Source organism: Salmo salar, chromosome ssa05, assembly GCF_905237065.1.
Source record: "Salmo salar chromosome ssa05, Ssal_v3.1, whole genome shotgun sequence".
NCBI classification, from domain to species: Eukaryota; Metazoa; Chordata; class Actinopteri; order Salmoniformes; family Salmonidae; genus Salmo; species Salmo salar.
Window position 1 is genome coordinate 64,614,721 of NC_059446.1, and position 27,914 is coordinate 64,642,634.

At 45.5% G+C, this 27,914-nt stretch overlaps 1 protein-coding gene across 2 annotated transcripts; it reads right to left on the reverse strand.

The window, feature by feature from the left end:
- Window positions 1-456: 456 nt before the first annotated feature.
- On the reverse strand, window positions 457-27,466 carry LOC106605536 (R-spondin-3). 2 transcript variants are annotated; one of them, XM_014201307.2, is made up of 7 exons: window positions 26,655-27,466; window positions 22,723-22,794; window positions 17,169-17,360; window positions 16,633-16,776; window positions 16,213-16,359; window positions 15,719-15,904; window positions 457-1,548 (listed from the first exon to the last, which is right to left on the reverse strand). In XM_014201307.2, the coding sequence occupies exons 1-7, from the start codon at window positions 26,746-26,748 to the stop codon at window positions 1,310-1,312; spliced, it is 1,074 nt and encodes a 357-aa protein (XP_014056782.1). In that variant the 5' UTR covers window positions 26,749-27,466; the 3' UTR covers window positions 457-1,309. The 2 variants fall into 2 exon arrangements, with proteins under 2 accessions (XP_014056782.1, XP_014056783.1); XM_014201308.2 differs by lacking the exon at window positions 22,723-22,794 and having other exon boundaries at window positions 26,655-27,464.
- Between the last annotated feature and the right edge of the window lie 448 nt (window positions 27,467-27,914).

Below are 27,914 nucleotides of genomic sequence, written 5' to 3' on the forward strand. Positions count from 1 at the left end.
GAATTTATTGATTAGTTGACAAATAATAAAGGCGCGATTTCATGCCAGCGTGTCCCGACAATATTTCTCGTGTCCCGACAATCTCCGATTGTTCTAGCTTCATATGGGAGTAAAGATGTTTGATATGTTTTTTAGATTTGTATCACAAACAATTTTGGGGGGATGAAAGTGGCCAATTCATCCCTTTTAGACATATAGATGTCCCCTGTAAGACCCTATGATCCATGAACTGTACATGATACAGACATCCTGGTGTCATTATACTCCTGATAGTGTGCTCTAAAATATGGAGTATGTCTTGATTCTGAAATATATATCTTTTTCGGAATTGTCCACTTTTATAATGATTTTCCCCCAAATGGTTTGTGATACAAATTTTAAAATGTGAGAATTGCCAGAACAATCTGAGATACCAAAAATATTGCCCAAAGATAACAAATGAAAAACAAAGACAAGTACAAACCCATTATAGTTTATTTGACATACAGATGCTTTTGATTTCTGCTCAGGTGGCTTTAGTGAAAGCACAGATCCTGCTTACACAGATAGGCAAACTAGCACTTTGTCCAGGACACTTCTGAACAAACATGATCAATAAGAAGTTGGGAGGAAAACACTGGGGTCCGTCCTCATTCTGTCACAAAATCAATTCAGTCGGTTTGTCTCATATGTTTACTATACATCTGGATGCAGTTACCACATCTGACTGTCTGTCTTTCTGTTACTGATATCCCATGATAATTTACTCAGCAAAAAACAACAAACAAAAACATAAAGACATTTAAACAACAACAACAATTCTACATAATGTCACAAATTAAACCTACATTCAAACCAAGACGCAACGTTTGTTTCTAACTGGGCGGGACCCTTTTAAATAACCGATTCAACAAGCATTTACATTGTCCCGACTCCCAATGACAAACACATCATCCCCATACTGTCACATTTTAATGTCTCACTCCTCTCTGTACAGTCCCATCCAATCACAAGAGCAGTTTTGTACATTCCCATCCAATCAACAGCAGTCTTGGGTCTCTCTGGTCTGGTGAAACTAGAGGACAGGACAGGATGGGGGAGGCGGCCTCTCAATGGTGTGTGGTGGAGGGGGGCAGGTAGGTAGGTAGGTAGGTATGTAGGGGAGAAGTCCTTAGAGTCTGTAGTGGCCCGATCGAGTGACCCCATCTCTCTTGTGCATATACAGTATATATTTAAATAATACAGGTAGCAGCAGCACCCCTTCAGCAAGGAGTTGAGGGGGCGAGGGTGACAAAGAAGGGGTGGAGTGAGAGGGCTCCTCCAGGCTCTGTTACTGTTCAGGACCTCCTCCCTCAGGTGAGACAACAAGGTCTCTGTTTTGGCCTCTCCGGCGTCTTTGCTCTGTCTTGTTCCTGTTCTCAGAGTCCTCCCGGTCACCTGTCTCCCCCCTCTCCCTCTCTCTGTCCTTCTTCCTCTCCCGCCGGCCTTCCCCCTGGCTGTCCTTGTCCCGGCGGTTGTCCCGATTTCTCCTTTCGCCCCGCCGCTCACCCTTCCTCCCCTTGCCTTGCCCTAGAGATGGAAAAAAACACAGAACAGAAAACATTTGTTAGTCAACAGCTCAATCTCTCTTTATAGTGATTTCTGTTGTATTTTCAAGTGATCTACATTATTTTACACAGAGAGCTGGTTGAGGGTCATGGCAGGAGGTGCACTTTCAGATGAGGATATACAGAATAAGATGAATATGAAGAGAGAATGGGTATGACGATGATGCCAAATATCTCTTTTGCATACCAATTTATCAGTGTGCTCTAGTCTTGGTTATGTACCTGCTGGCTGTCCAGGGAGTAACTCTGTAATATGGCACAGTACAAACATGTTCCCCCTATTCACCACTAGAGGTCAGTCTTGCATCACAGACAGTGGCCACACCCTGTGAGCAAGGTCTAGTTCAGCTGTTGCAATTCTCCGCTGATAGGCTTTGTCAAAAATAGAAAGCCTTTAAATAAACTTCAGTTTATCTGCTCTTTCGCCATCTCATAAACAAATCAATTTCATGGAATGTTGTAGAGTTTACCACTGAAAGCTGAAAAGCACCACATCATTAATATAAAACACCCCCCAGAGAGAGAGAGAGAGAGAGAGAGAGAGAAGACAGATCGACAGATTGAAACTGGCCCTATTCGTGTTGTGCTGTCCATGTGTAAGCAGCAGGATTGCGAAACTGCTGAGGTAGGCACGGAGCCTCTCTCTCCCCCTGGCCCCCCTTCAGCCTGTGACCATTAATCAGCCCAGCCATGCTCTGAGCTCTGCTCCGTCCTAACCAGGCAGAGAAGGGCTCGCAGAGCATGCCAGCCCAACGCTGACCTACACATTCCTGGGGTCCAGCCAGTGCGATATAGGGCTCTACCATCCAACTCTGTTTAGTCTTCCCTGGCTCTGGTCTGCAGGAATTATGAAAGCCCACCAGCCTCAAAGGTGTGACAAAACTGGCACTGGCTTAGGGCTAGCTCTCCCCAGCCGTAATCTGTATCTGAACTATCTGAGCTCAGGGCAGGAGAGGAGAGGCCCCCATACATCCCACAAGGCCAGGCAGATTGTAGTGTCCAGTGTGTGTTTATGGCATGTGTGTGTGTTTGTATGGTGTGTGTGTGTGTGTATAGTGCAGTGTGAAAGAGGCATTATTGAAAGGGGTTTGGTGGGTTGCTCTTGCAGAAGAAGTGTAGGGTCCAAACAATGTGCGTGGGTGTAGAAAGGGATAGAGAGAAAGTGAGAGCAAGATAGAGCGAGAGATAACTAGATCGTGAGAGAGTGAGAGAGCGAGAGAGCGAGAGACTGGATCAGAGACACAGAGAGCAAGAGCGTGACAGAGCGAGTGAATGATAGAGAGAGAAATAATGACAGACAGACAGACAGACACAGAGAGAGAGAGAGAGAGAGAGAGAGAGAGAGAGACAGAGAGACAGGGAGATAGACCACACACACACAGAGGGAAACAGAGAGAGAGACAGGGAGACAGAGACACTCAGAGAGACAGGGAGATAGAGACAGACACAGAGAGAGAGAGAGAGAGGGAGACAGAGACAGAGAGAGAGACAGGGAGATAGAGACAGACACACACACAGAGGGAAACAGAGAGAGAGACAGGGAGACAGAGACACTCAGAGAGACAGGGAGATAGAGACAGACACACAGAGAGAGAGAGAGAGGGAGACAGAGACAGAGAGAGACACACAGAGAGACAGGGAGATAGAGAGACACACCCAGAGAGAGAGAGAGGGAGACAGAGATACTCAGAGACAGTGACATAGAGACAGACACATACACAGAGAGAGAGGGAGACAGAGAGAGAGACAGGGAGACAGAGACACTCAGAGAGACAGGGAGATAGAGAGAGACACAGAGAGAGAGAGAGACAGAGAGAGAGACACAGAGCGATAGTGAGATAGATAGAGAAACAAGGAAAGAGAGAGACAGGGAGACAGGGAGTAGAGAGAGACACACCCAGAGAAACAGGGAGAAAGAGAGAGAGACAGGGAGACAGAGACACTCAAAGAGACAGGGAGATAGAGAGAGACACACACGGAGAGAGAGAGGGAGACAGAGAGAGAGACACAGAGAGACAGTGAGATAGAGAAACAAGGAGAGAGAGAGACAGGGAGACAGGGAGATAGAGATACACACAGAGAGACAGGGAGATATATAGAGAGACAGGGAGACAGAGAGAGATACTCAGAGAGACACACAGAGACAGGGAGATAGAGAGAGACACACACAGAAAGACAAGGAGATATAGAGAGAGAAGGGGATGGAGAGAGAGACAGGGAGACAGAGAAAGACACTCAGAGAGACAGGGAGACAGAGAGAGACACACAGAGAGAGACAGTGATATGTATACAGTTGAAGTCGGAAGTTTACATACACCTTAACAAAATACATTTAAACTCAGTTTTTCACAATTCCTGACATTTAATCCTAGTAAAAATTCCCTGTCTTAGGTCAGTTAGGATCACCACTTTACTTTAAGAATGTGAAATGTCAGAATAATAGTAGAGAGAATGATTTATTTCAGCTTTTGTTTCTTTCATCACATTCCCAGTGGGTCAGAAGTTTACATACACTCAATTAGTATTTGGTAGCATTGCCTTTAAATTGTTTAACTTGGGTCAAATGTTTCAGGTAGCCTACCACAAGCTTCCCACAATAAGTTGGGTGAATTTTGGCCCATTCCTCCTGACAGAGCTGGTGTAACTGAGTCAGGTTTGTAGGCCTCCTTGCTAGCATACGCTTTTGCAGTTCTGCCCACATATTTTCTATAGGATTGAGGTCAGGGCTTTGTGATGGCCACTCCAATACCTTGACTTTGTTGTCCTTAAGCCATTTTGCCACAACTTTGGAAGTATGCTTGGGATCATTGTCCAATTGGAAGACCCATTTGGGACCAAACTTTAACTTCCTGACTGATGTCTTGAGATGTTGCTTCAATATATCCACATCATTTTCCTTCTCATGATGCCATCTATTTTGTGAAGTGCACCAGTCCCTCCTGCAGCAAAGCACCCCCACCACATGATGCTGCCACCCCTGTGCTTCACGGTTGGGAGGGTGTTCTTTGGCTTGTAAGCCTCCCCCTTTTTCCTCCAAACATAACGATGGTCATTATGGCCAAACAGTTTTATTTTTGTTTCATTAGACCAGAGGACATTTGTCCAAAAAGTACAATCTTTGTCCCCATGTGCAGTTGCAAACCGTAGTCTGGCTTTTTTATGGAGGTTTTGGAGCAGTGGCTTCTTCCTTGCTGAGCGACCTTTCAGGTTATGTCGATATTGGAATAGTTTTACTGTGGATATAGATACTTTTGTACCCGTTTCCTCCAGCATCTTCACAAGGTCCTTTGCTGTTGTTCTGGGATTGATTAGCACTTTTCGCACCAAAGTACGTTCATCTCTAGGAGACAGAACATGTCTCCTTCCTGAGCGGCATGACGGCTGCGTGGTCCCATGGTGTTTATACTTCAGTACTATTGTTTGTACAGATGAACGTGGTACCTTCAGGTGTTTGTAAATTGCTCTCAAGGATGAACCAGACTTGTGTAAGTCTACAATTTCTTTTTCTGAGGTCTTGTCTGATTTCTTTAGATTTTCCCATGATGTCAAGCAAAGAGGCACTGAGTTTGAAGGTAGGCCTTGAAATACATCCACAGGTACACCTCCAATTGACTCAAATGATGTCAATTAGCCTATCAGAAGCCTCTAAAGCCATGACATCATTTTCTGGAATTTTCCAAGCTGTTTAAAGGCACAGTCAACTTAGTGTATGTTAACTTCTGACCCACTGGAATTGTGATACAGTGATTTATAAGTGAAATAATCTGTCTGTCAACAATTGTTGGAAAAATTACTTGTGTCATGCACAAAGTAGATGTCCTAACCATGTCCTAACCGACTTGCCAAAACTATAGTTTGTTAACAATACATTTGTGGAGTGGTTGAAAACGAGTTTTAATGACTCTAACATAAGTGTATGTAAACTTCCGACCTCAACTGTGTATATATATACACTGCTCAAAAAAATAAAGGGAACACTTAAACAACACAATGTAACTCCAAGTCAATCACACTTCTGTGAAATCAAACTGTCCACTTAGGAAGCAACACTAATTGACAATACATTTAACATGCAGTTGTGCAAATGGAATAGACAACAGGTGGAAATTATAGGCAATTAAAGTGTGGTTTTCCACTTTAATTTTGAGTGTGACTCCAAATCCAGACCTCCATGGGTTGATAAATTGGATTTCCATTGATTATTTTTGTGTGATTTTGTTGTCAGCACATTCAACTATGTAAAGAAAAAAGTATTTAATATGATTATTTCTTTCATTCAGATCTAGGATGTGTTGTTTAAGTGTTGCCTTTGTTTTTTTGAGCAGTATATATATATATATATATATATATATATATATATATATATATATATATATATATATATAGAGAGAGAGAGAGAGAGAGAGTAAGAGGGAGATAGAGAGAGACAGGTAGATAGCGAGAGACAGGTAGATAGCGAGAGAGAGACAGGTAGATAGCGAGAGAGAGACAGGTAGATAGCGAGAGAGAGAGACAGGTAGATAGCGAGAGAGACACACAGAGAGAGACAGGTAGATAGCGAGAGAGACACACAGATAGAGACAGGAAGATAGCGAGAGAGAGAGACAGGTAGATAGCGAGAGAGACACACAGAGAGAGACAGGTAGATAGCGAGAGAGACACACAGAGAGACCCAGGTAGATAGCGAGAGAGACACACGGAGAGAGACAGGTAGATAGCGAGAGAGACACACGGAGAGAGACAGGTAGATAGCGAGAGAGACACACGGAGAGAGACAGGAAGATAGCAAGAGAGGCACACGGAGAGAGACAGGTAGATAGCGAGAGAGACACACGGAGAGAGACAGGTAGATAGCGAGAGAGACACACAGAGAGAGACAGGTAGATAGCGAGAGAGACACACAGAGAGAGACAGGAAGATAGCGAGAGAGAGAGACAGGTAGATAGCGAGAGAGACACACAGAGAGAGACAGGTAGATAGCGAGAGAGACACACAGAGAGAGACAGGTAGATAGCGAGAGAGACACACAGAGAGAGACAGGAAGATAGCGAGAGAGAGAGACAGGTAGATAGCGAGAGAGACACACAGAGAGAGACAGGTAGATAGCGAGAGAGGCACACGGAGAGAGACAGGTAGATAGCGAGAGAGACACACGGAGAGAGACAGGTAGATAGCGAGAGAGACACACAGAGAGAGACAGGTAGATAGCGAGAGAGACACACAGAGAGAGACAGGTAGATAGCGAGAGAGACACACAGAGAGAGACAGGTAGATAGCAGAGAGAGAGAGACAGGTAGATAGCGAGAGAGACACACAGAGAGAGACAGGTAGATAGCGAGAGAGACACACAGAGAGAGACAGGAAGATAGCGAGAGAGAGAGACAGGTGGATAGCGAGAGAGACACACAGAGAGAGACAGGTAGATAGCGAGAGAGACACACAGAGAGACCCAGGTAGATAGCGAGAGAGACACACGGAGAGAGACAGGTAGATAGCGAGAGAGACACACGGAGAGAGACAGGTAGATAGCGAGAGAGACACACGGAGAGAGACAGGAAGATAGCAAGAGAGGCACACGGAGAGAGACAGGTAGATAGCGAGAGAGACACACGGAGAGAGACAGGTAGATAGCGAGAGAGAGACAGGTAGATAGCGAGAGAGAGAGACAGGTAGATAGCGAGAGAGACACACAGAGAGAGACAGGTAGATAGCGAGAGAGACACACAGATAGAGACAGGAAGATAGCGAGAGAGAGAGACAGGTAGATAGCGAGAGAGACACACAGAGAGAGACAGGTAGATAGCGAGAGAGACACACAGAGAGACCCAGGTAGATAGCGAGAGAGACACACGGAGAGAGACAGGTAGATAGCGAGAGAGACACACGGAGAGAGACAGGTAGATAGCGAGAGAGACACACAGAGAGAGACAGGTAGATAGCGAGAGAGACACACGGAGAGAGACAGGTAGATAGCGAGAGAGACACACGGAGAGAGACAGGTAGATAGCGAGAGAGACACACGGAGAGAGACAGGAAGATAGCGAGAGAGACACACAGAGAGAGACAGGTAGATAGCGAGAGAGACACACAGAGAGAGACAGGTAGATAGCGAGAGAGACACACAGAGAGAGACAGGAAGATAGCGAGAGAGACACACAGAGAGAGACAGGAAGATAGCGAGAGAGAGAGACAGGTAGATAGCGAGAGAGACACACAGAGAGAGACAGGTAGATAGCGAGAGAGGCACACGGAGAGAGACAGGTAGATAGCGAGAGAGACACACGGAGAGAGACAGGTAGATAGCGAGAGAGACACACAGAGAGAGACAGGTAGATAGCGAGAGAGACACACAGAGAGAGACAGGTAGATAGCGAGAGAGACACACAGAGAGAGACAGGAAGATAGCGAGAGAGAGAGACAGGTAGATAGCGAGAGAGACACACAGAGAGAGACAGGTAGATAGCGAGAGAGACACACAGAGAGAGACAGGTAGATAGCGAGAGAGACACACAGAGAGAGACAGGAAGATAGCGAGAGAGAGAGACAGGTGGATAGCGAGAGAGACACACAGAGAGAGACAGGTAGATAGCGAGAGAGACACACACAGAGAGACAGGTAGATAGCGAGAGAGACACACAGAGAGAGACAGGAAGATAGCGAGAGAGAGAGACAGGTAGATAGCGAGAGAGACACACAGAGAGAGACAGGTAGATAGCGAGAGAGACACACAGAGAGACCCAGGTAGATAGCGAGAGAGACACACGGAGAGAGACAGGTAGATAGCGAGAGAGACACACGGAGAGAGACAGGAAGATAGCAAGAGAGGCACACGGAGAGAGACAGGTAGATAGCGAGAGAGACACACGGAGAGAGACAGGTAGATAGCGAGAGAGACACACAGAGAGAGACAGGTAGATAGCGAGAGAGACACACAGAGAGAGACAGGTAGATAGCGAGAGAGACACACAGAGAGAGACAGGTAGATAGCGAGAGAGACACACAGAGAGAGACAGGAAGATAGCGAGAGAGAGAGACAGGTGGATAGCGAGAGAGACACACAGAGAGAGACAGGTAGATAGCGAGAGAGACACACACAGAGAGACAGGTAGATAGCGAGAGAGACACACAGAGAGACCCAGGTAGATAGCGAGAGAGACACACAGATAGAGACAGGAAGATAGCGAGAGAGAGAGACAGGTAGATAGCGAGAGAGACACACAGAGAGAGACAGGTAGATAGCGAGAGAGACACACGGAGAGAGACAGGTAGATAGCGAGAGAGACACACAGATAGAGACAGGAAGATAGCGAGAGAGAGAGACAGGTAGATAGCGAGAGAGACACACAGAGAGAGACAGGTAGATAGCGAGAGAGACACACAGAGAGAGACAGGTAGATAGCGAGAGAGACACACAGAGAGAGACAGGTAGATAGCGAGAGAGACACACGGAGAGAGACAGGTAGATAGCGAGAGAGACACACGGAGAGAGACAGGTAGATAGCGAGAGAGACACACAGAGAGAGACAGGTAGATAGCGAGAGAGACACACGGAGAGAGACAGGTAGATAGCGAGAGAGACACACGGAGAGAGACAGGTAGATAGCGAGAGAGACACACGGAGAGAGACAGGTAGATAGCAAGAGAGGCACACGGAGAGAGACAGGTAGATAGCGAGAGAGACACACGGAGAGAGACAGGTAGATAGCGAGAGAGACACACAGAGAGAGACAGGAAGATAGCGAGAGAGACACACAGAGAGAGACAGGAAGATAGCGAGAGAGAGAGACAGGTAGATAGCGAGAGAGACACACAGAGAGAGACAGGTAGATAGCGAGAGAGACACACAGAGAGAGACAGGTAGATAGCGAGAGAGACACACAGAGAGAGACAGGTAGATAGCGAGAGAGACACACAGAGAGAGACAGGAAGATAGCGAGAGAGAGAGACAGGTAGATAGCGAGAGAGACACACAGAGAGAGACTGGTAGATAGCGAGAGAGACACACGGAGAGAGACAGGTAGATAGCGAGAGAGACACACGGAGAGAGACAGGTAGATAGCGAGAGAGACACACAGAGAGAGACAGGTAGATAGCGAGAGAGACACACAGAGAGAGACAGGTAGATAGCGAGAGAGACACACAGAGAGAGACAGGTAGATAGCGAGAGAGACACACAGAGAGAGACAGGAAGATAGCGAGAGAGAGAGACAGGTAGATAGCGAGAGAGACACACAGAGAGAGACAGGTAGATAGCGAGAGAGACACACAGAGAGAGACAGGTAGATAGCGAGAGAGACACACAGAGAGAGACAGGAAGATAGCGAGAGAGAGAGACAGGTGGATAGCGAGAGAGACACACAGAGAGAGACAAGTAGATAGCGAGAGAGACACACACAGAGAGACAGGTAGATAGCGAGAGAGACACACAGAGAGAGACAGGAAGATAGCGAGAGAGAGAGACAGGTAGATAGCGAGAGAGACACACAGAGAGAGACAGGTAGATAGCGAGAGAGACACACAGAGAGACCCAGGTAGATAGCGAGAGAGACACACGGAGAGAGACAGGTAGATAGCGAGAGAGACACACGGAGAGAGACAGGTAGATAGCGAGAGAGACACACAGAGAGAGACAGGTAGATAGCGAGAGAGACACACGGAGAGAGACAGGTAGATAGCGAGAGAGACACACGGAGAGAGACAGGTAGATAGCGAGAGAGACACACGGAGAGAGACAGGAAGATAGCGAGAGAGACACACAGAGAGAGACAGGTAGATAGCGAGAGAGACACACAGAGAGAGACAGGTAGATAGCGAGAGAGACACACGGAGAGAGACAGGAAGATAGCAAGAGAGGCACACGGAGAGAGACAGGAAGATAGCGAGAGAGAGAGACAGGTGGATAGCGAGAGAGACACACAGAGAGAGACAGGTAGATAGCGAGAGAGACACACGGAGAGAGACAGGTAGATAGCGAGAGAGACACACGGAGAGAGACAGGTAGATAGCGAGAGAGACACACGGAGAGAGACAGGTAGATAGCGAGAGAGACACACAGAGAGAGACAGGTAGATAGCGAGAGAGACACACAGAGAGAGACAGGAAGATAGCGAGAGAGAGAGACAGGTAGATAGCGAGAGAGACACACAGAGAGAGACAGGTAGATAGCGAGAGAGACACACAGAGAGAGACAGGTAGATAGCGAGAGAGACACACAGAGAGAGACAGGAAGATAGCGAGAGAGAGAGACAGGTAGATAGCGAGAGAGACACACAGAGAGAGACAGGTAGATAGCGAGAGAGACACACAGAGAGACCCAGGTAGATAGCGAGAGAGACACACGGAGAGAGACAGGTAGATAGCGAGAGAGACACACGGAGAGAGACAGGTAGATAGCGAGAGAGACACACGGAGAGAGACAGGAAGATAGCAAGAGAGGCACACGGAGAGAGACAGGTAGATAGCGAGAGAGACACACGGAGAGAGACAGGTAGATAGCGAGAGAGACACACAGAGAGAGACAGGTAGATAGCGAGAGAGACACACAGAGAGAGACAGGTAGATAGCGAGAGAGACACACAGAGAGAGACAGGTAGATAGCGAGAGAGACACACAGAGAGAGACAGGAAGATAGCGAGAGAGAGAGACAGGTGGATAGCGAGAGAGACACACAGAGAGAGACAGGTAGATAGCGAGAGAGACACACACAGAGAGACAGGTAGATAGCGAGAGAGACACACAGAGAGACCCAGGTAGATAGCGAGAGAGACACACGGAGAGAGACAGGTAGATAGCGAGAGAGACACACGGAGAGAGACAGGTAGATAGCGAGAGAGACACACGGAGAGAGACAGGAAGATAGCAAGAGAGACACACAGAGAGAGACAGGTAGATAGCGAGAGAGGCACACGGAGAGAGACAGGTAGATAGCGAGAGAGACACACGGAGAGAGACAGGTAGATAGCGAGAGAGACACACAGAGAGAGACAGGTAGATAGCGAGAGAGACACACAGAGAGAGACAGGTAGATAGCGAGAGAGACACACAGAGAGAGACAGGAAGATAGCGAGAGAGAGAGACAGGTAGATAGCGAGAGAGACACACAGAGAGAGACAGGTAGATAGCGAGAGAGACACACAGAGAGAGACAGGTAGATAGCGAGAGAGACACACGGAGAGAGACAGGTAGATAGCGAGAGAGACACACGGAGAGAGACAGGTAGATAGCGAGAGAGACACACGGAGAGAGACAGGAAGATAGCGAGAGAGAGACAGGTAGATAGCGAGAGAGACACACAGAGAGAGACAGGTAGATAGCGAGAGAGACACACGGAGAGAGACAGGTAGATAGCGAGAGAGACACACGGAGAGAGACAGGTAGATAGCGAGAGAGGCACACGGAGAGAGACAGGAAGATAGCGAGGGAGACACACAGAGAGAGACAGGAAGATAGAGAGACAGAGAGAGACAGGGAGATAGAGAGAGAGACACACAGATAGAGAATGATAGAGAGAGAATGATAGAGAGAGTGAGAGAATGACAGAAAGAGAAAGAGATGAGCAGCATTCTGAATCTGACTGCACCCCATCCCACCCCACCTCTGGCTCTTTCAACACAGGAAGTCCCCTCTACACACATTGTTTTGTTTGTCATAACCATTTAAAGATAAGCGGCTTAGTCATAATCTCTGGGTTTCCTAAAACCCAAGGCACAACTTTATCTGGGCTCGTGTTGAGGTGATTACTGGGTATGTTTATCAGAGAAGGCTTTTGTCTGTCTGAACTGTGTCTATGAATTCTATAAACTGTCCAGCAATGCAGTGGACCCGAAGGAGACACTTGAATTAAAACACTCTCAACAGAGATTTAGCACATTCTTACCAGCATGGTCATCACCGCTACACTGCAGTGGATGACAGGCAGTGTTTTTGGGATGGTTTGTGTGTGTGTGTATGGGGGTGCGGCTATTGTAAAACTAATATTTTGATGAGACGTGTGTCCACGTAAAGTATGATCAGGTTCAGGCATGTGGTTTATATAAACTGTAAAATAGAACTGTGAAAAATGACTGTAAAAGTAATATCAACAGAGCTGGATTATAAGATTACTGTAACTAAGGACAGCTTTCAAAAGTGTTGCAACTTCACAAGAGTTTATGCAAGTGCTTGGCTTTCACGTTGCTTAGCCCTAGCTAGATATCTCAGCTGAACTGATACTTTCATTGAACTGTCATCTGGCATTGATTATTTACAATTTTAACATAGAGTTGGGGTGAAAAGGGGAGAGATAGACAGAGAAAGAAAGAGAGAGAGGTGAGTGTAAGAAAACAGCTGGAATTGTCCCTCGGATCACCCTCCAACACACACTCCTATGCAGTGCATTTACACTGATAACCCTACACTGCATTGGTTGCGTAAAGTACTAGACATCATGCTGCTCAGTGCTCAGCACTCTTCACTGGAGGGTTAGGGTGCCTGTGTGTGCATGCGGGGAAACAGTTTGGCCCGCTGTCAGAGAGGGGATGTGCAGGAGCATAATTAGTCTAATGACGCAGAGGGGGCAACATCCTCCATGGCAGGCACACTGTCGTCCAGGGGGCTTTTGGCGGGAGCCAGGCTGGGATTAAAGGCTCTGAGCTGTCCCACAGGAGAAATGCCCGGAGCTTTGAAGGCTACGGGGCGCCTGTCCCGCTCCCCCTTACTGGGGGACAGGAGGGGGCTACCTTCTAGCTGGGTTAGATAGATAGGGGAACCGTGGTTTGGAGGACAAATTAGCCAACGTTAACACAAAGGAGACAGCAGGCAGGTGGGCGAGGACATGTATGTAAACATTTACGACCACCAAGCATGTTGAAGGAGGGGGAGGAGGACACTGTACACTGAAATGACATGACACCTCTGGCTACTGTAGCTCAACAGAGCTTACTAGAGATGAAACGACCAAATCAGAGTTGTGTTAAAGAGGAAGAGTGAAAGTGAGGGTTCTTGCCCCGTGATTCATTCAGTGACATTCCATATTTCTCTATGTACTGGACCTGTTTAAAGTCCAGCTCCTGTTGTCATTTTTGTGGATAAGGAGCGTAAAACCTCCTTGATTCATATTGAGAGTTCCTGCTCTCTGATTCATAAGGAGGGGGAGGACTGGGGGTGACATGGAGGTTACAAAGTTCTGTTTAAAAACAGAAAAGACAGATGGAGAGAGCCAAAAGAGAAGAAGTTAGAAAACAACAGCCATTAGGGAGAGCTGGAGGGAGCGGGGAAGAGAGAGAGGCAGGGGGAGAAAAGAAGCAGGGGGAGAAAAGAATCAGGGGGAGAAAAGAAGCAGGGGGAGAAAAGAAGCAGGGGGAGAAAAGAAGCAGGGGGAGAAAAGAGGAGGGGAGAAAAGAGGCAGGGGGAGAAAAGAGGCAGGGGGAGAAAAGAGGCAGGGGGAGAAAAGAGGCAGGGGGAGAAAAGAGTCAGGGGAGAAAAGAGTCAGGGGAGAAAAGAAGCAGTGGAGAAAAGAGTCAGGGGAGAAAAGAAGCAGTGGAGAAAAGAGGCAGGGGAGAAAAGAGTCAGGGGGAGAAAAGAGGCAGGGGGAGAAAAGAGGCAGGGGAGAAAAGAAGCAGTGGAGAAAAGAGTCAGGGGGAGAAAAGAGGCAGGGGAGAAAAGAGGCAGGGGGAGAAAAGAGGCAGGTGAGGAAGGGGGAGAAAAGAAGCAGGTGAGAAAAGAGACAGGTGAGAAAAGAGGCAGGGGGAGAAAAGAGGCAGGGGGAGAAAAGAAGAGATAGAGAAAAAGAGTGAGAGCTCTTTCTAGAGAAAGACAAAACTTGGCTGGAGAAATAACAAATAAACCTGGTCTGGGGATGGACAGAGGCCCTTGGGGAGCGATGGAGGGAAGATGGAGGGGTGAAGGGATAGAGGGAGGAGGATGTATCAGTGTCTGAGGGGCTGGTGGGGATTAGTGCGAGCTGGCGGAGGTCGGACCAGTGACCCCGTGGCGTATGCGAAACGTAAACACGGAGCGGAGGGGACGCGCCAGAGCAGATAATTAGCTCTGCTCACTGGATGTTCCAGGAGCCGGCTGGCCGACCCGGGGGAAGCAGCTGGGTAATCACACGCAGGGCAAGGTCGATAACCGTGTGTATGTGTGTATGTGTGTGTGTGTGTGATAACCAGGCCTCCGTCTGCAGTGTGTAACACGCATCCACCCACCCACCTACCCACCCACAGCTCTGGCCTGCCTCCACCCGCTCAGGCCCGCCAGGCGGATCAACACAGCACCGACTCCACACTAAGCCCCCCACTCCACCACGGGACAGGGGAACAGGAGCCCCATTCAGGAGGAAGGAGGGGTGGTGTGTTTTCTTTGGGTGTGCAAAAGAGAGTATCAGCAGGGTGGAGAAAAAGGGGAGAAAGAGAGAAAGACGACAGACAGGGGGAGGAGCAGAGGCCACATTTCACAGCCTAAATGACAGATTCTACCCAACCAGGACTCTTTACAAATTACCACCTATGGGTTTTAAAGGGACAAGTTGATGTGCGTGTGTATTCAGATCTGTGTGTGTGTTGGCAGCTGCTGTTATTAGTCTAAACTAATGCTGATTCCCCTCGTCGCCTCATGGCTCCCCAAGGGAGGATGTTTGAGGAGTCTGTCTGTTTCTGCTTCACAGTAAACTTTTCTGCTGAATCACTACTGAGGGGTTGTGTTTGTGCTGTAAGTAAGGCTGCCTGGAGGCCCTGGAGGGCTGGGGGCTGGGGCCTGGTGGGCTGGGGAGCCGAGGGCCTGGGGCGCTGGGGCCTGGTGGGCTGGGGAGCCGAGGGCCTGGGGGGCTGATTTCATTAGAAATCATCAGATCAATGTTTACGTGGAAAATCATATGTTTTGACATATTTTTATAATCCGTAAAGTCTGGATTCGAAGCGTTGGAGCAACAACACACAGGCATTTCACCATTATCCACTAACCACAATGCATATCCTTAAAGTCAACAATTCAGGCCCCTTAAGGAGAGGAGAGGAGTGGCAGATGACTGACCAGTCATTTCAGATTATAGTCTAGAGACAAAGTTGGTTCTGGAACGCTAGCCTACAACTGTACTCACAATGGAGATAGTGACCTGTCACACTAGTGATGATAACTGTATAGTTCTTAGTATTTACCTGGACATCGCCTCCTCTTGAGGACACACTCTTTCTTTTCCCAGATGGGGGGACAGGGTTTTCCGTAGGCGGAAGGGAACTGGACAACTTCCCGGGTCCTCGTCTCTTCACCCCATTTAAATCCACAGGTTTTCCCTGACCGGGAGCAGGGGCTCCACTCGCCCCACTCACCCACCTCGCAGTGCACTGCACAAATAATTAAGAAAGAGGGGGAGACACACACTGTATGTTACAAGAGGCAGAGTCCAAAGATATTCACAACCAAAACTCACGTATAGAAGGGCAAAGACACTGTAAAGCATTTGAAGTAAACACCAGTGGAGGCTAGTGCCACTTTAAATCGGAGTTTGGGCTTATCGTTTTGGCTAGATACTAAACACACCATGTGTTTGATGTGTTCCATACCTTTCCATTCCGGCCCAATGAGCCCATCCTCAGATTTCCCCACCACCCTCCACTGGTAAACACTCTCTCCTCCTTGTTCTGGAGCTCACCTTGAAGGGAACACTCCATGAGTTTGTCGTTTGGTTCAAACTCGTCTGGACAGACGTGGTGACACTTCCCCAGCAGCAGGTACAGGCCTGGTCTGCACCTCGTACATGTGTCATTGATCAGACAGGCATCACAGTCCGCAGGACACTCTGAAACACCAACACATACATAATATTACACCTGCACATCATCAATCACATCAACACACACAACAAAGACCTTTACAATTACATTTAACTGCATTCTTCCATTCGAAGAAAACCAAATGCAATACGATATGTTATTTTAACTCCACATTTTACATCATGTGATTGAGACAGAAACAAATATGTAACGCTAATACACTACACTGTCCCCTCTTTGTAACGTCTCTAACACCATCAGGACTTGATAATAACGTAAGAGTCTAATATTCTACTCACTGGGAACACATTCCCTTTGTGTGTCGCTGCAGACCAGGCTCTCTGGGCAGCTCTCCTGACACTTGCCCAGGTGGAGATAGTACCCCGCTCGGCACCGCATGCAAAGGTTCTTATTGAAGCAAGAATCACACTCCGGCCTGCACTCTGAAACACCCATTCAGTCAGTCAACAGCCTGCACGTTTATGTTGCTCTTGAAGTAATTTGTTGAACATGCAGTATGTTAGAATGAGCAGCACGCTAAAACAGGACAATTGGCTGCACATAGATGCACATCTCTTTATGAGATTTTAGTGTACAAAATAATAGAAAAGAATGTATTTGGAGTGACTGGCATGCAGTGCTACCAAATAGACTTCATACATACACTAAAACACAGATTAAGCCTAGTCCTGGACTAAAAAGCATGTTCAATGGAGATTCTCAGTTGAAATAGCTTTCAAGTTAAGGACTAGGCTTAATCTGTCTATGTAAACCGTCCCTTAGTGTAAAGTAGAGGTAGGCTATAAACGTCTTTGGTAATAGCCATGCAACTTACTTGTGCATGTGTTTCTGTCTGGCGAGCGGGTGCCGTAGAAACCGCTGGGGCAGGAGGGCAAACACACTCCGATCTGCCTCATCCCATTTCTCTCCAGGAAGATAAAGAGGCGGGGCTTACAGGACAGACAGCCATTGTAATCAGAGCAGGTCAGACAGCCTCCCTGGCACCCTGAGCTCACCCCTGGGATCTCTGCAGGTAAGACGGAGGGAGATGATGTGGCACAGAAGGACAAAAGTCAGTTTAGACATTTTACTTAGTATGTGTCTCAAATGGCACAACATTGACTTTATAGATCACTGCAGAAGTAGTGCACTATATAGGGAATAGGTTGCCATTTGGGACGCAACTATACAATCAGTTAGCACAATCACATTTTGATCTGCCTGAAGTGCCCCACTCCTCCTGTACAAATGATCGTTAGGCATATGGGCCCTTTCCAAGTACCCTGTGTACAGGCCAGGTTGGCAGGTACCCTCATGGGGTACTGCTACCCAAAGATGAGAAGCATTGATTTAGCAAAGACTCTTATCCAGAGTGCCTTATAATAACATAAGTGTATTGAAATAAATTAACTGAGACAACAACATGATCATTGCAAAAGGCATTGTCTTGTGGCGTCACTCCTATATTACTGAGACAGATGGTGTTAACCAACACTGCAACTCAACACATCACAAGTCAACATATCACAAATCATCTACCCCTCACTCTCTCTCTCTCTCTCTCTCTCTCTATGCCAATTAAATAAAGAGGGACTACTGCTTACATTTAAACAAATATAGCTCTTCAGACTATATGAACTGTTTGTAGTCTTCTAAATTGTGTGCATGAAGTGTAGAATTGTATTAAAGTAATGACTTCTATCCATCTACCGCAACGAGGATACCAGATAGCCAACAAAGTGTTTGGATGGTGACAAAATGCCACAGATTTACATATTTTTCTGGGAACAGTGACCATAGAAGAACTCAATAATAGACATGACTGGCAACAAGCAGGCCTGTGGACTCTCTCGGCTGGAAAAATAATCAAATGAGACGTTTGCACGCGACGCCAGAAACTGCGCACTTCTTATTCTCGCTCTTTCCGCAGAAAGAGTACAGTTTATTCATTGTACTATGACTAAAAGGACGAAACAATTTGGCAAAATTATCAATATTCAGACAGACCTCCAGCTGACTGTCTGGCCATGACAATGCGAACACGGCCAAATGAGTAAGATGAGTAATCGGCACTGGCACTGACAACTTTGCAACATGTCTCAAATTCATCTTCATTATGCTCCGTGTCGAAGATAAGCCTATCTGTCGACCCACATGGTTCACACTGTGTTAGAAACAGGGAAAGGCTGAACTTTCATTCTTTTTATTTGTAATTTTTTTTATTTCACCTTTATTTAACCAGGTAGGCCAGTTGAGAACAAGTTCTCATTTACAACTGCGACCTGGCCAAGATAAAGCAAAGCAGTGCGACACATACAACACCGTTACACATGGGATAAACAAACGTACAGTCAATAACACAATATAAAAATCTGTATACAGTGTGTGCAAACGAAGTAAGGAGGTAAGGCAATAAATAGGCCAATAGTTGCGAAGTAATTACAATTTAGCAATGTACACTGGAGTGATATGTGTGTAGATGAGGATGTGCAAGTAGAAATACTGGTGTGCAAAAGAGCAGAAAAACTAAAACAAATATGGGGATGAGGTAGGTAGTTGGATGGGCTATTTACAGATGGGCTGTGTACAGCTGCAGCGATCGGTAAGCTGCTCTGACAGCTGATGCTTAAAGTTAATGAGGGAGATATAAGTCTCCAACTTCAGTGATTTTTGCAATTCGTTCCAGTCATTGGCAGCAGAGAACTGGAAGGAAAGGTGGCCAAAGGAGGTGTTGGCTTTGGGGAGGACCAGTGAAATATACCTGCTGGAGCGCGTGCTACGGGTGGGTGTTGTTATGGTGACCAGTGAGCTGAGATAAGGCGGAGCTTTACCTAGCAAAGACTTATAGATGACCTGGAGCCAGTGGGTTTGGCGACGAATATATAGCGAGGACCAGCCAACGAGAGTATACAGGTCGCAGTGGTGGGTAGTATATGGGGCTTTGGTGACAAAACTGATGGCACTGTGATAGACTGCATCCAATTTGCTGAGTAGAGTGTTGGAATGACATCGCCGAACTCAAGCATCGGTAGGATAGTCAGTTTTACGAGGGTATGTTTGACAGCATGAGTGAAGGAGGCTTTGTTGCGAAATAGGAAGCCGAGTCTAGATTTAACTTTGGATTGGAGATGCTTAATGTGAGTCTGGAAGGAGAGTTTACAGTCTAGCCAGACACCTAGGTATTTATAGTTGTCCACATATTCTAAGTCAGAACCGTCCAGAGTAGTGATGCTAGTCGGGCGGGCGGATGCGGGCAGCGATCGGTTGAAGAGCATGCATTTAGTTTTACTTGCATTTAAGAGCAGATGGAGGCCATGGAAGGAGTGTTGTATGGCATTAAAGCTCGTTTGGAGGTTTGTGTCCAAAGATGGTGTCGTCTGCGTAGTGGTGGATCAAAGAATCACACGCAGCAAGAGTGACATCATTGATATATACAGAGAAAAGAGTCGGCCCGAGAATTTAACCCTGTGGCACACCCATAGAGACTGCCAGAGGTCCAGACAACAGGCCCTCCGATTTGACACACTGAACTCTATCTGAGAAGTAGTTAGTGAACCAGGCGAGGCAGTCATTAGAGAAACCAAGGCTGTTGAGTCTGCCGATAAGAACACAGTGATTGACAGAGTCGAAAGCCTTGGCCAGGTCTATGAAGACGGCTGCACAGTACTGTCTTTTGTCGATGGCGGTTATAACATCGTTTAGGACCTTGAGCGTGGCTGAGGTGCAACCGTGACCAGCTCGGAAACCAGATTGCATAGCGGAGAAGATACAATGGTATTCGAAATCTGTTTATTCACCTGGCTTTAGAAGACTTTAGAAAGGCAGGGCAGGATGGATATAGGTCTGTCACAGTTTGGGTCTGGAGTGTCTCCCCCTTTGAAGAGGGGAATGACCTTGGCCACTTTCCAATCTTTAGGAATCTCAAATGATACGAAAGAGAGGTTGAACAGATTAGTAATAGGGGTTGCAACAATGGCGGCGGATAATTTTAGGAAGAGAGGGTCCAGATTGCCTAGCCCAGCTGATTTGTAGGGATCCAGATTTTGTCTGGATTTGGGTGCAGGGCCAGGTGCTGCGGGGGGTGCAGGGCTGTTGGCCGGGGTTGGGGTAGCCAGGTGGAATGAATGGCCAGACATAGAGAAATGCTTATTGAAATTCTATATTATCGTTGTAAAAATCAGTGGTGACAGTGTTTCTTAGTCTCAGAGCAGTGGGCAGCTGGGAGGAGGTACTCTTATTCTCCATGGACTTTACAGTGTTCCATAACTTTTTGGAATTAGTACTGCAGGATGCAAATTTCTGTTTGAAAAAACTAGCCTTTGCTTTCCTAACTGACTGTGTGTATTGGTTCCTGACTTCCCTGAAAAGTTGCATGTTATGACTGATGGTAGGGTTAGAAAGGGATTGCAAACGGCCTGGCTGTAGGCCTATACATCCTACTCAGATAGCAAGCCTTGTGTCAGAGATATTTCCATATGCTCAGAAAAAAGCCCTGCCAGAATGTGAATAACATCCAATTTCTCTGTTGGTTGGTGTGGAGGTTGGCCCCTGCTCAGGTTGAAATTATTAACATTTTATGTATGCAAAATGTTTACAGGAAAGTGTTATTATTCAGACTTCTCCAAAATGTTGGTCTCCAGGTTAAAGTCCTGCATACATGTGTCCAGTCTCTACTATAAGGAGGCTATAAAATGCCCAGGGTAGGACAGTGTCTTTGAAGGAGGTATAGTGTCATCACAGTATGTGAGAAGTCTACAGACAAATGGGGAACTGAGCAGCGCTGCATTACCATAAACTGTCATCTTGGACTGGGCACAAGTGAAACCTCATGCGTCCTGACTGCTGCTGCTGCTGATTTAAGCCATGTGTGACTGACTTGTAGGGCAGCATGTCAAACGGCTTAACTCTCAACTCTTGTTGATTTACAGAGCTTGACCTCAGAGGACAGAGGAGATGAAGACAGACTGGTTGAGAGGAGAAGAGGTTGGGTATATACCAGGACTACCAGCAGGAGCTGCAAGTGAGTACCTGGCTGAGGAAATATATAGCCATTTCACACTACTGAGCCAAGCTGAATTGAGCTGTATTGTGCCTGGTTATGCATCTACTGTACCATAGTTGCTGGAACCATGCAGGAAAGGACATGTGAAAAGATGATATCTGAGCCAGCACATTATGGTTTGGTTTGGCACGATGTGAAAAGGATACTAGTGGGTGGCTCTGGATTACTTTAAACCAGGGGTGCTCAAATTGTTGGGGTTGGTGGGACAAAATATAATCTGAGAGGTGGGCCAAACAAATTGACATTATTTATTTAAAAACATTTAAGGTAAACAATACCTTTTTAGAGTCATGAAACAATAGCTTTTTTGAAGGTAATTATAAAATGTCACTTCAAACATTAATCAAATCATAGCCATATAACTTCACCCAAATTCTGCTTACCACCCACTGGGCAAAAACTGGTTGAATCAACATTGTTACCATGTCATTTCAACAACAACATTTTTTATGTGATGACGTTGAATTAACGTGGAAATCTGATTGCAAAAAGTCATCAACGCAAGTGAATTTTGACTTTATTTTACACACATTTTTACTGAAATTCAACTATGTGGTGATTTTTGTTGTTGTGGTTGATTTCACGCTGAATTCACGTTAGCTGGCAACTCAATGAAATGTAAATCAAAACTAGACGTTGAAATTACTTCTGTGCCCAGTGGGCAGATGTATTAAATGTTTTACCATTGTAGCATAGAAACTGCAACTAAGTTTCTATGTTCATAAGGCTAATGACTTTAATGTGTGCAGGTTTTTGGGGGCCTTAAGCCCCCCACCTCGCAGGCAAAACATTTTAGTGGCCCCCCTCTTGGCGGCGGAGATAAAATATTTGCAGCTTTAAAGTTAATGGCATTTTGCCATGGGGGGGAGAGAAAATGCTGCAGTTTTAAAGCAGATTTTCAGCAATTCTACAAATGTTTCCATGGGGCAGACAGGAAATGTTGCAGGTTTTTTTTCAGTGCTACAATGGTAAAAAATGTAATACATCTGCCCACTCAAGAGCTGGGTTAATGGCCAGAGAATGGCATGCATAGTACCTGATGCAATGACAGGGAGCACCTGACTGAGTCAGATATTTTGAGCTCATTTAGTACAGATTGGATTACTACTGCTAGAGCTAGACACTAGTCTATGGTCAGTTTGTAATGATTTCCCTTGATGGTTAAGGTAAGGATTTGGGGAAGGTATGCAGATCCTGTATCAGTTCTTAGGGGGAACATCTTAGGGGCAACTTCTGGAATTGCGACACATGGTAAGAGCTAGTCTCAGTATTCACCACTGCAGAGCTACGCAAGGAGCATATCAGTGTGTGCAGTAGGTGTTTTTACCTCCTAGTTGTCTTGCATATCGTGCCGTGGGTGAGTTGTTGGCCTTTTTTCCCTCCTTCACTTCAGGGTTAGCTGCCAGATTGCAATAGATCACAGAGATTGTGTTTGACATATCTTAGCAATCTTTACAACTGCTGTCCATTTGCCCTCATGTGTTCCTGCCAAGGCCCCCTAATTCACAGAACCCTTAACACAGAGGAATTTTGCCTGTCCTTGCCTACAGTAGCTCGCACTGACACAACAGGGAAATCCCATGGTAACAGAATTATGCTAATACTCCGATTTCTATCTTTAAAATGAATGCCAAACAAAAACCATTGATTTCAAAGTTTAACAAAGATAGAACTCTATGCATAATGATTTTTTTGAACAATTTACATAGGAATTGTTCAAAATAAACATTTTCTGGAAAAACTGTGCAGATGCAAGTTTTGGTAACAGAATTAAAATCTCAAATTTACATCTGCACAGTTCTTCCAGGAAATGGGTTTTTGTAACATCGTCAGTGAAACTTGTTAAAAGTAGTCCTTGTGGATATGATTTGTTAAACTTTGAAATCAGTGGTGTGAGTCTCAGCGTTATTCTGTTACCATGGAATTGCCCAACATCAATTGAGCGGCTTGCATACCCATAACACAAATGTTCCTGCATGAGGTCTGTACTGTGAGGTCTGTACTGTGCGGTCTGTACTGTGAAGGCTGTACTGTGAGGTTTCAATTGCCTAAACTGCTTGAACCACTTGTAAAGTTAAAATCATTGACCACAAGATGAAAACAACCATGATTATTTTGAGCATCATGTGTAGATATAAACAAAACGGCTAACAGCAGAATGATGAAGACAAACACGCAAGTCATAGGGCACAGACCTAAAAAAAAGAAGTTTGCTTTTCCAATATGTTTTCTTCATCAAACGCTGTGGTGTTGAACCTCTGCATATATCCCCCCTCCTTTTATTTCATGATCTGTCCTTCTTTCCCTTTATTAGGAATCCAATCTGTTCCAATCACACCTAGAGTCTATTTTAAACACGTCTAGACCCGCTAGAAATCATTCTGGCCTCTATTCTAGAACACCTAGAAATCATTCTGGCCTCTATTCTAGAACAACTCGAAATCATTCTGGGCTCTATTCTAGAACACCTCGAAATCATTATGGGCTCTATTCTAGAACACCTAGAAATCATTCTGGCCTCTATTCTAGAACACACATAAATCCTTCTGGCATATATTCTAGAACACCTAGAAATCATTCTGGACTCTATTCTAGAACACACAGAAATCATTCTGGCATCTATATTCTAGAACACCTAGAAATCATTCTGGACTCTATTCTAGAACACCTCGAAATCATTATGGGCTCTATTCTAGAACACCTAGAAATCATTCTGGCCTCTATTCTAGAACACACATAAATCCTTCTGGCATATATTCTAGAACACCTAGAAATCATTCTGGACTCTATTCTAGAACACCTAGAAATCATTATGGGCTCTATTCTAGAACACCTAGAAATCATTCTGGCCTCTATTCTAGAACACACATAAATCCTTCTGGCATATATTCTAGAACACCTAGAAATCATTCTGGGCTCTATTCTAGAACACCTCGAAATCATTATGGGCTCTATTCTAGAACACCTAGAAATCATTCTGGCCTCTATTCTAGAACACACATAAATCCTTCTGGCATATATTCTAGAACACCTAGAAATCATTCTGGACTCTATTCTAGAACACACAGAAATCATTCTGGCATCTATATTCTAGAACACCTAGAAATCATTCTGGCCTCTATTCTAGAAATCATTCTGCTATCTTGTGTTTGCCCTCAGGCATTCATATCTCTCATTTGTGGAAACATCAAGGTCAGAAGGAAGTGGACTGTTTTTAGCCAGTTGATTGCATGGTCAGGTCCCTGACTGAGAGCTCATTCACCCTGCTCTCTCTGTCTGACTATCACAGATAGTCATATGTCAGGTCGGCCTCCTTCAATTAGCACCAGCTAAGTAAGCTGCAATGCACGAGGGGAGGCCCACAGTTTGTCTATCTGGAATGCACCCACAAACCAATGTGGACCCACAATTTCTACGCAGGCATGTAGGGTTTAGATAAGAAGACGATATATCGTGTTGAAGAAGTGGTTCTTAAGACGTTAAACACGCACCCCAAAACACCACTATTGTTTGTTACTAGCCTACCTTTCCAGATAACAATCCACCTGGCAACAGGTGATGCATGCAATACTCAACCATTCTACTAAGGCAGAAGAGCACATCTGGAAGCACATCTGGAACTTAAATATAGCGCAGAGAGAGAATAATAAAGCAAGCTCCATGATACTACTGACAAGATACAGGGTGAGACCTGTGGAGTTACTTGACACAGAACATGACATATATTAGGCTTAAAGAATGCTGCTGAACGGATACCTTCATGCAGAGTTCTCCAACTCTGGTCCTGGAGAACTACTGGAAGTGCTTGTTCCAGCCCAGCACTAATACACAGGACCGGGGTTGGAGAACCCTGCCATGGTCAATGCTGCTGATACTCTGAACATCTAGGGAGCAAAAAAAAAAGTAAAGTGTCTACTGATTTACCAGAGCTTCTTTGTTGTGTTTTGGATATGATGATAGTTTTGCTTCAGAGCTTTGAAATACTCCGAATTTCTAACTGAAAAATGTTTGTATTCTGAATTGCCTACTAAATATGAACAGTTCCCGCTTCCATTTTTTCAACACCACAAAATATTATCGCCACAGAAAGTCACAGTTATGGTAAGCAAAAAAAGAACGCCCTTTGAAGATGAAAATGGCCAGGCTTTCATGTATTTTCATATTAGATGCACAATCTTATATTCTACATGTATTACAATCAAGAAGATAACTGTATCAGCATCCTCGAACAGCGGTTAGATGGCACGCGCTGCCACGTGCTCAAAGCTTCTACTCACTGTTGCACGGAGTTTGTCAAGGAAGCACAAGCACTGCAGACATTCCATAACATCAGTGAAATGAAAATATAACACACTTCAGGTGAACTTTGTATGTAATGAATAATTTAGATCAGAAAGTTATAACATACTTTGTCGGCAGACATGCCGCGTAAAAAGTGCTCTGCCACTGGCCGCTAGAGAGCGATGGGAACTAGGGAGATACAGCGCACACTGCTGGTGGAGCTCTGTGGAATACACTTCTAAGAAAACTATCAGGGAACAGTGACTGGTTGAATTTTATCAGTAAAAAATGACAACCCCGAGGGTCATGTAATGTTGAACGCCATGCAGTCCAATGATTGACTGCGGTGTGGTTGAGGACGACATGTGCGTAAAATTGGCCGCTGCATAGAGTAAAGTGCGCCTGTTGCTTTTGTAGACACAATATAGTGAGTTCCGCAGACGCACTCAGTCTCGCCTAGTGATTAAAATACACGTTTATTCATTTAAATTCCATATTGATCTGATAACAACACATTTTTAGATTGGTCGAGTTGCCTTTGATTATAACTAAATGCGGGCTGTACTTAAAAACTGTATCATATTATAAATTATAGGCTACCCAACCTATCAACGTTGTTTTGACACATTCATATATGGGAAGTTTCATATGTTGTAATAGAGATTGCACCACAGGACTATGTTATTACATCTCCACCTCAACCAAAAAGCATTCCACCCCAATTAGGCATATTTCCTAAAGCCATGCTATGATCTTTCATTGTAAATTTCATTGTCAGGTATGAGTTGTTCAAATCATATCGGTTAACCTTGATACAGTACCCATATTGTTCTGTTATTTATATATCTACACGAAAAGATGTATGTCATATGGTATGATAGGCACTACAACACTACAGTCGGGTTGAATGGAACCGACACCAGGAGCATGTGTGTGCGCGCGAGCAACTCACTGCATGCGCGGGCGCTCTTTACTCACGTTTATTTTGCCGATGCCTGGAGGGTTGCTGCTGACAATCAGTGTATTCCATGCAGGTCAAGATCAAAACAAAGGAGATCAGTTGTAATTGCATAGTAACCCGGAGATGGTGACTTGTATAGCCAATGTCAATGTCCTCCAGAAAAGTGCAGCTTTGATTCCACTTTTTTGAGAGGGAATGTGTTGTCTTATTCCTGGAAAGAGCAGAATCCCCTGCTCTGCGAGAGTGATGTCTGATTTACGATGGCCCAATGATACCTGGGCCGTTTAGACAGTAACATCCTTAATAGAATCCTCATGTGTGCCACAAAGCGAGACCAAATCAGGTATCCGTAGTGAGCATATTCCCACAATCAAACCGTTAGATTATCATCCACTGCGGGAAAAAGAAGATACTCAAAGAAAGAAAGTGTAGATCATATAATGGAGGCTGGCATATTGATACAGTTTCAGTTGTCCTCTTCCTGTATCTTCCACTGATACTCTCTCGTAGTTCGCTGCACGTCCAGGTGTGAGGGCTACTTTATTGTGCCCTGCGTGTAGGAGGTCATCGCGTCATCCCCATCATCTAACCGAGTAGACCAAAACTGGGAGCCGCGCGCGTCACTGGCAGCAGCAGCAGCAGCAGCAGCACCGAACTGTAATAAAGTAACACGTTTCGATGAGGTGAGAATGTGTTGGTTCTCTTGATTGTCGCGCACCTCTCGTTGGTCGACAGTTATAGCAAAAATAATCTGCGCAGTTTCAGCTCTTTTCAGTTTTGCGTGCAATACTCATTCCCCCACTCCAACTCGCTCTCTTATGACTTCAGCCCTCTGCTGACTCAATCGAAAGTTTATTTAGAGGGCAAGCCCCCCACGTCAGATTTCCTTTGCTTTTGACCCCTCGGTTGAGAAGCCTTTTACTTTGCATGGTGTTGATAATGTATCATTGGGAAATTGCGCTCTTTTACGCACGTAGTATTTCTATGAAATTTCAGGTATTCACTGTTTATGGCCAAATAGTCCTTTTCATTTCGATTTTATGATACACTTTTATTATGTTTGATTACTGTTATTTCTGGCTACAGAGAAACACACTTTAAACGTTTTAATTGTTTGTAGATGGCACTAATTGCAATCATCAAGAACACAAAAAAGGAGTGCACTTGTGCCAGAAAGCATTATTGCATGCCGTGCTGTTTAGTTTGTGTTGTTTTTGATGTACAATCACTTTAAACTTCAAGAGACACGTCTCCCATTCTCTGCTCATATATAACAC

What these genes read in the sequence shown, in the direction of transcription:
- LOC106605536 (XM_014201307.2), bottom strand. Translation starts at nt 26,748, where the DNA reads ATGCAATTACAACTGATCTCCTTTGTTTTGATCTTGACCTGCATGGAA. An exon ending in CATGGAGTGTTCCCTTCAAG is followed by an intron (nt 15,905 to 16,212) that starts GTGAGCTCCAGA and finishes TTATTTGTGCAG; the next exon opens with TGCACTGCGAGGTGGGTGAG. An exon ending in CAAGAGGAGGCGATGTCCAG is followed by an intron (nt 1,549 to 15,718) that starts GTAAATACTAAG and finishes TTCCATCTCTAG; the next exon opens with GGCAAGGCAAGGGGAGGAAG.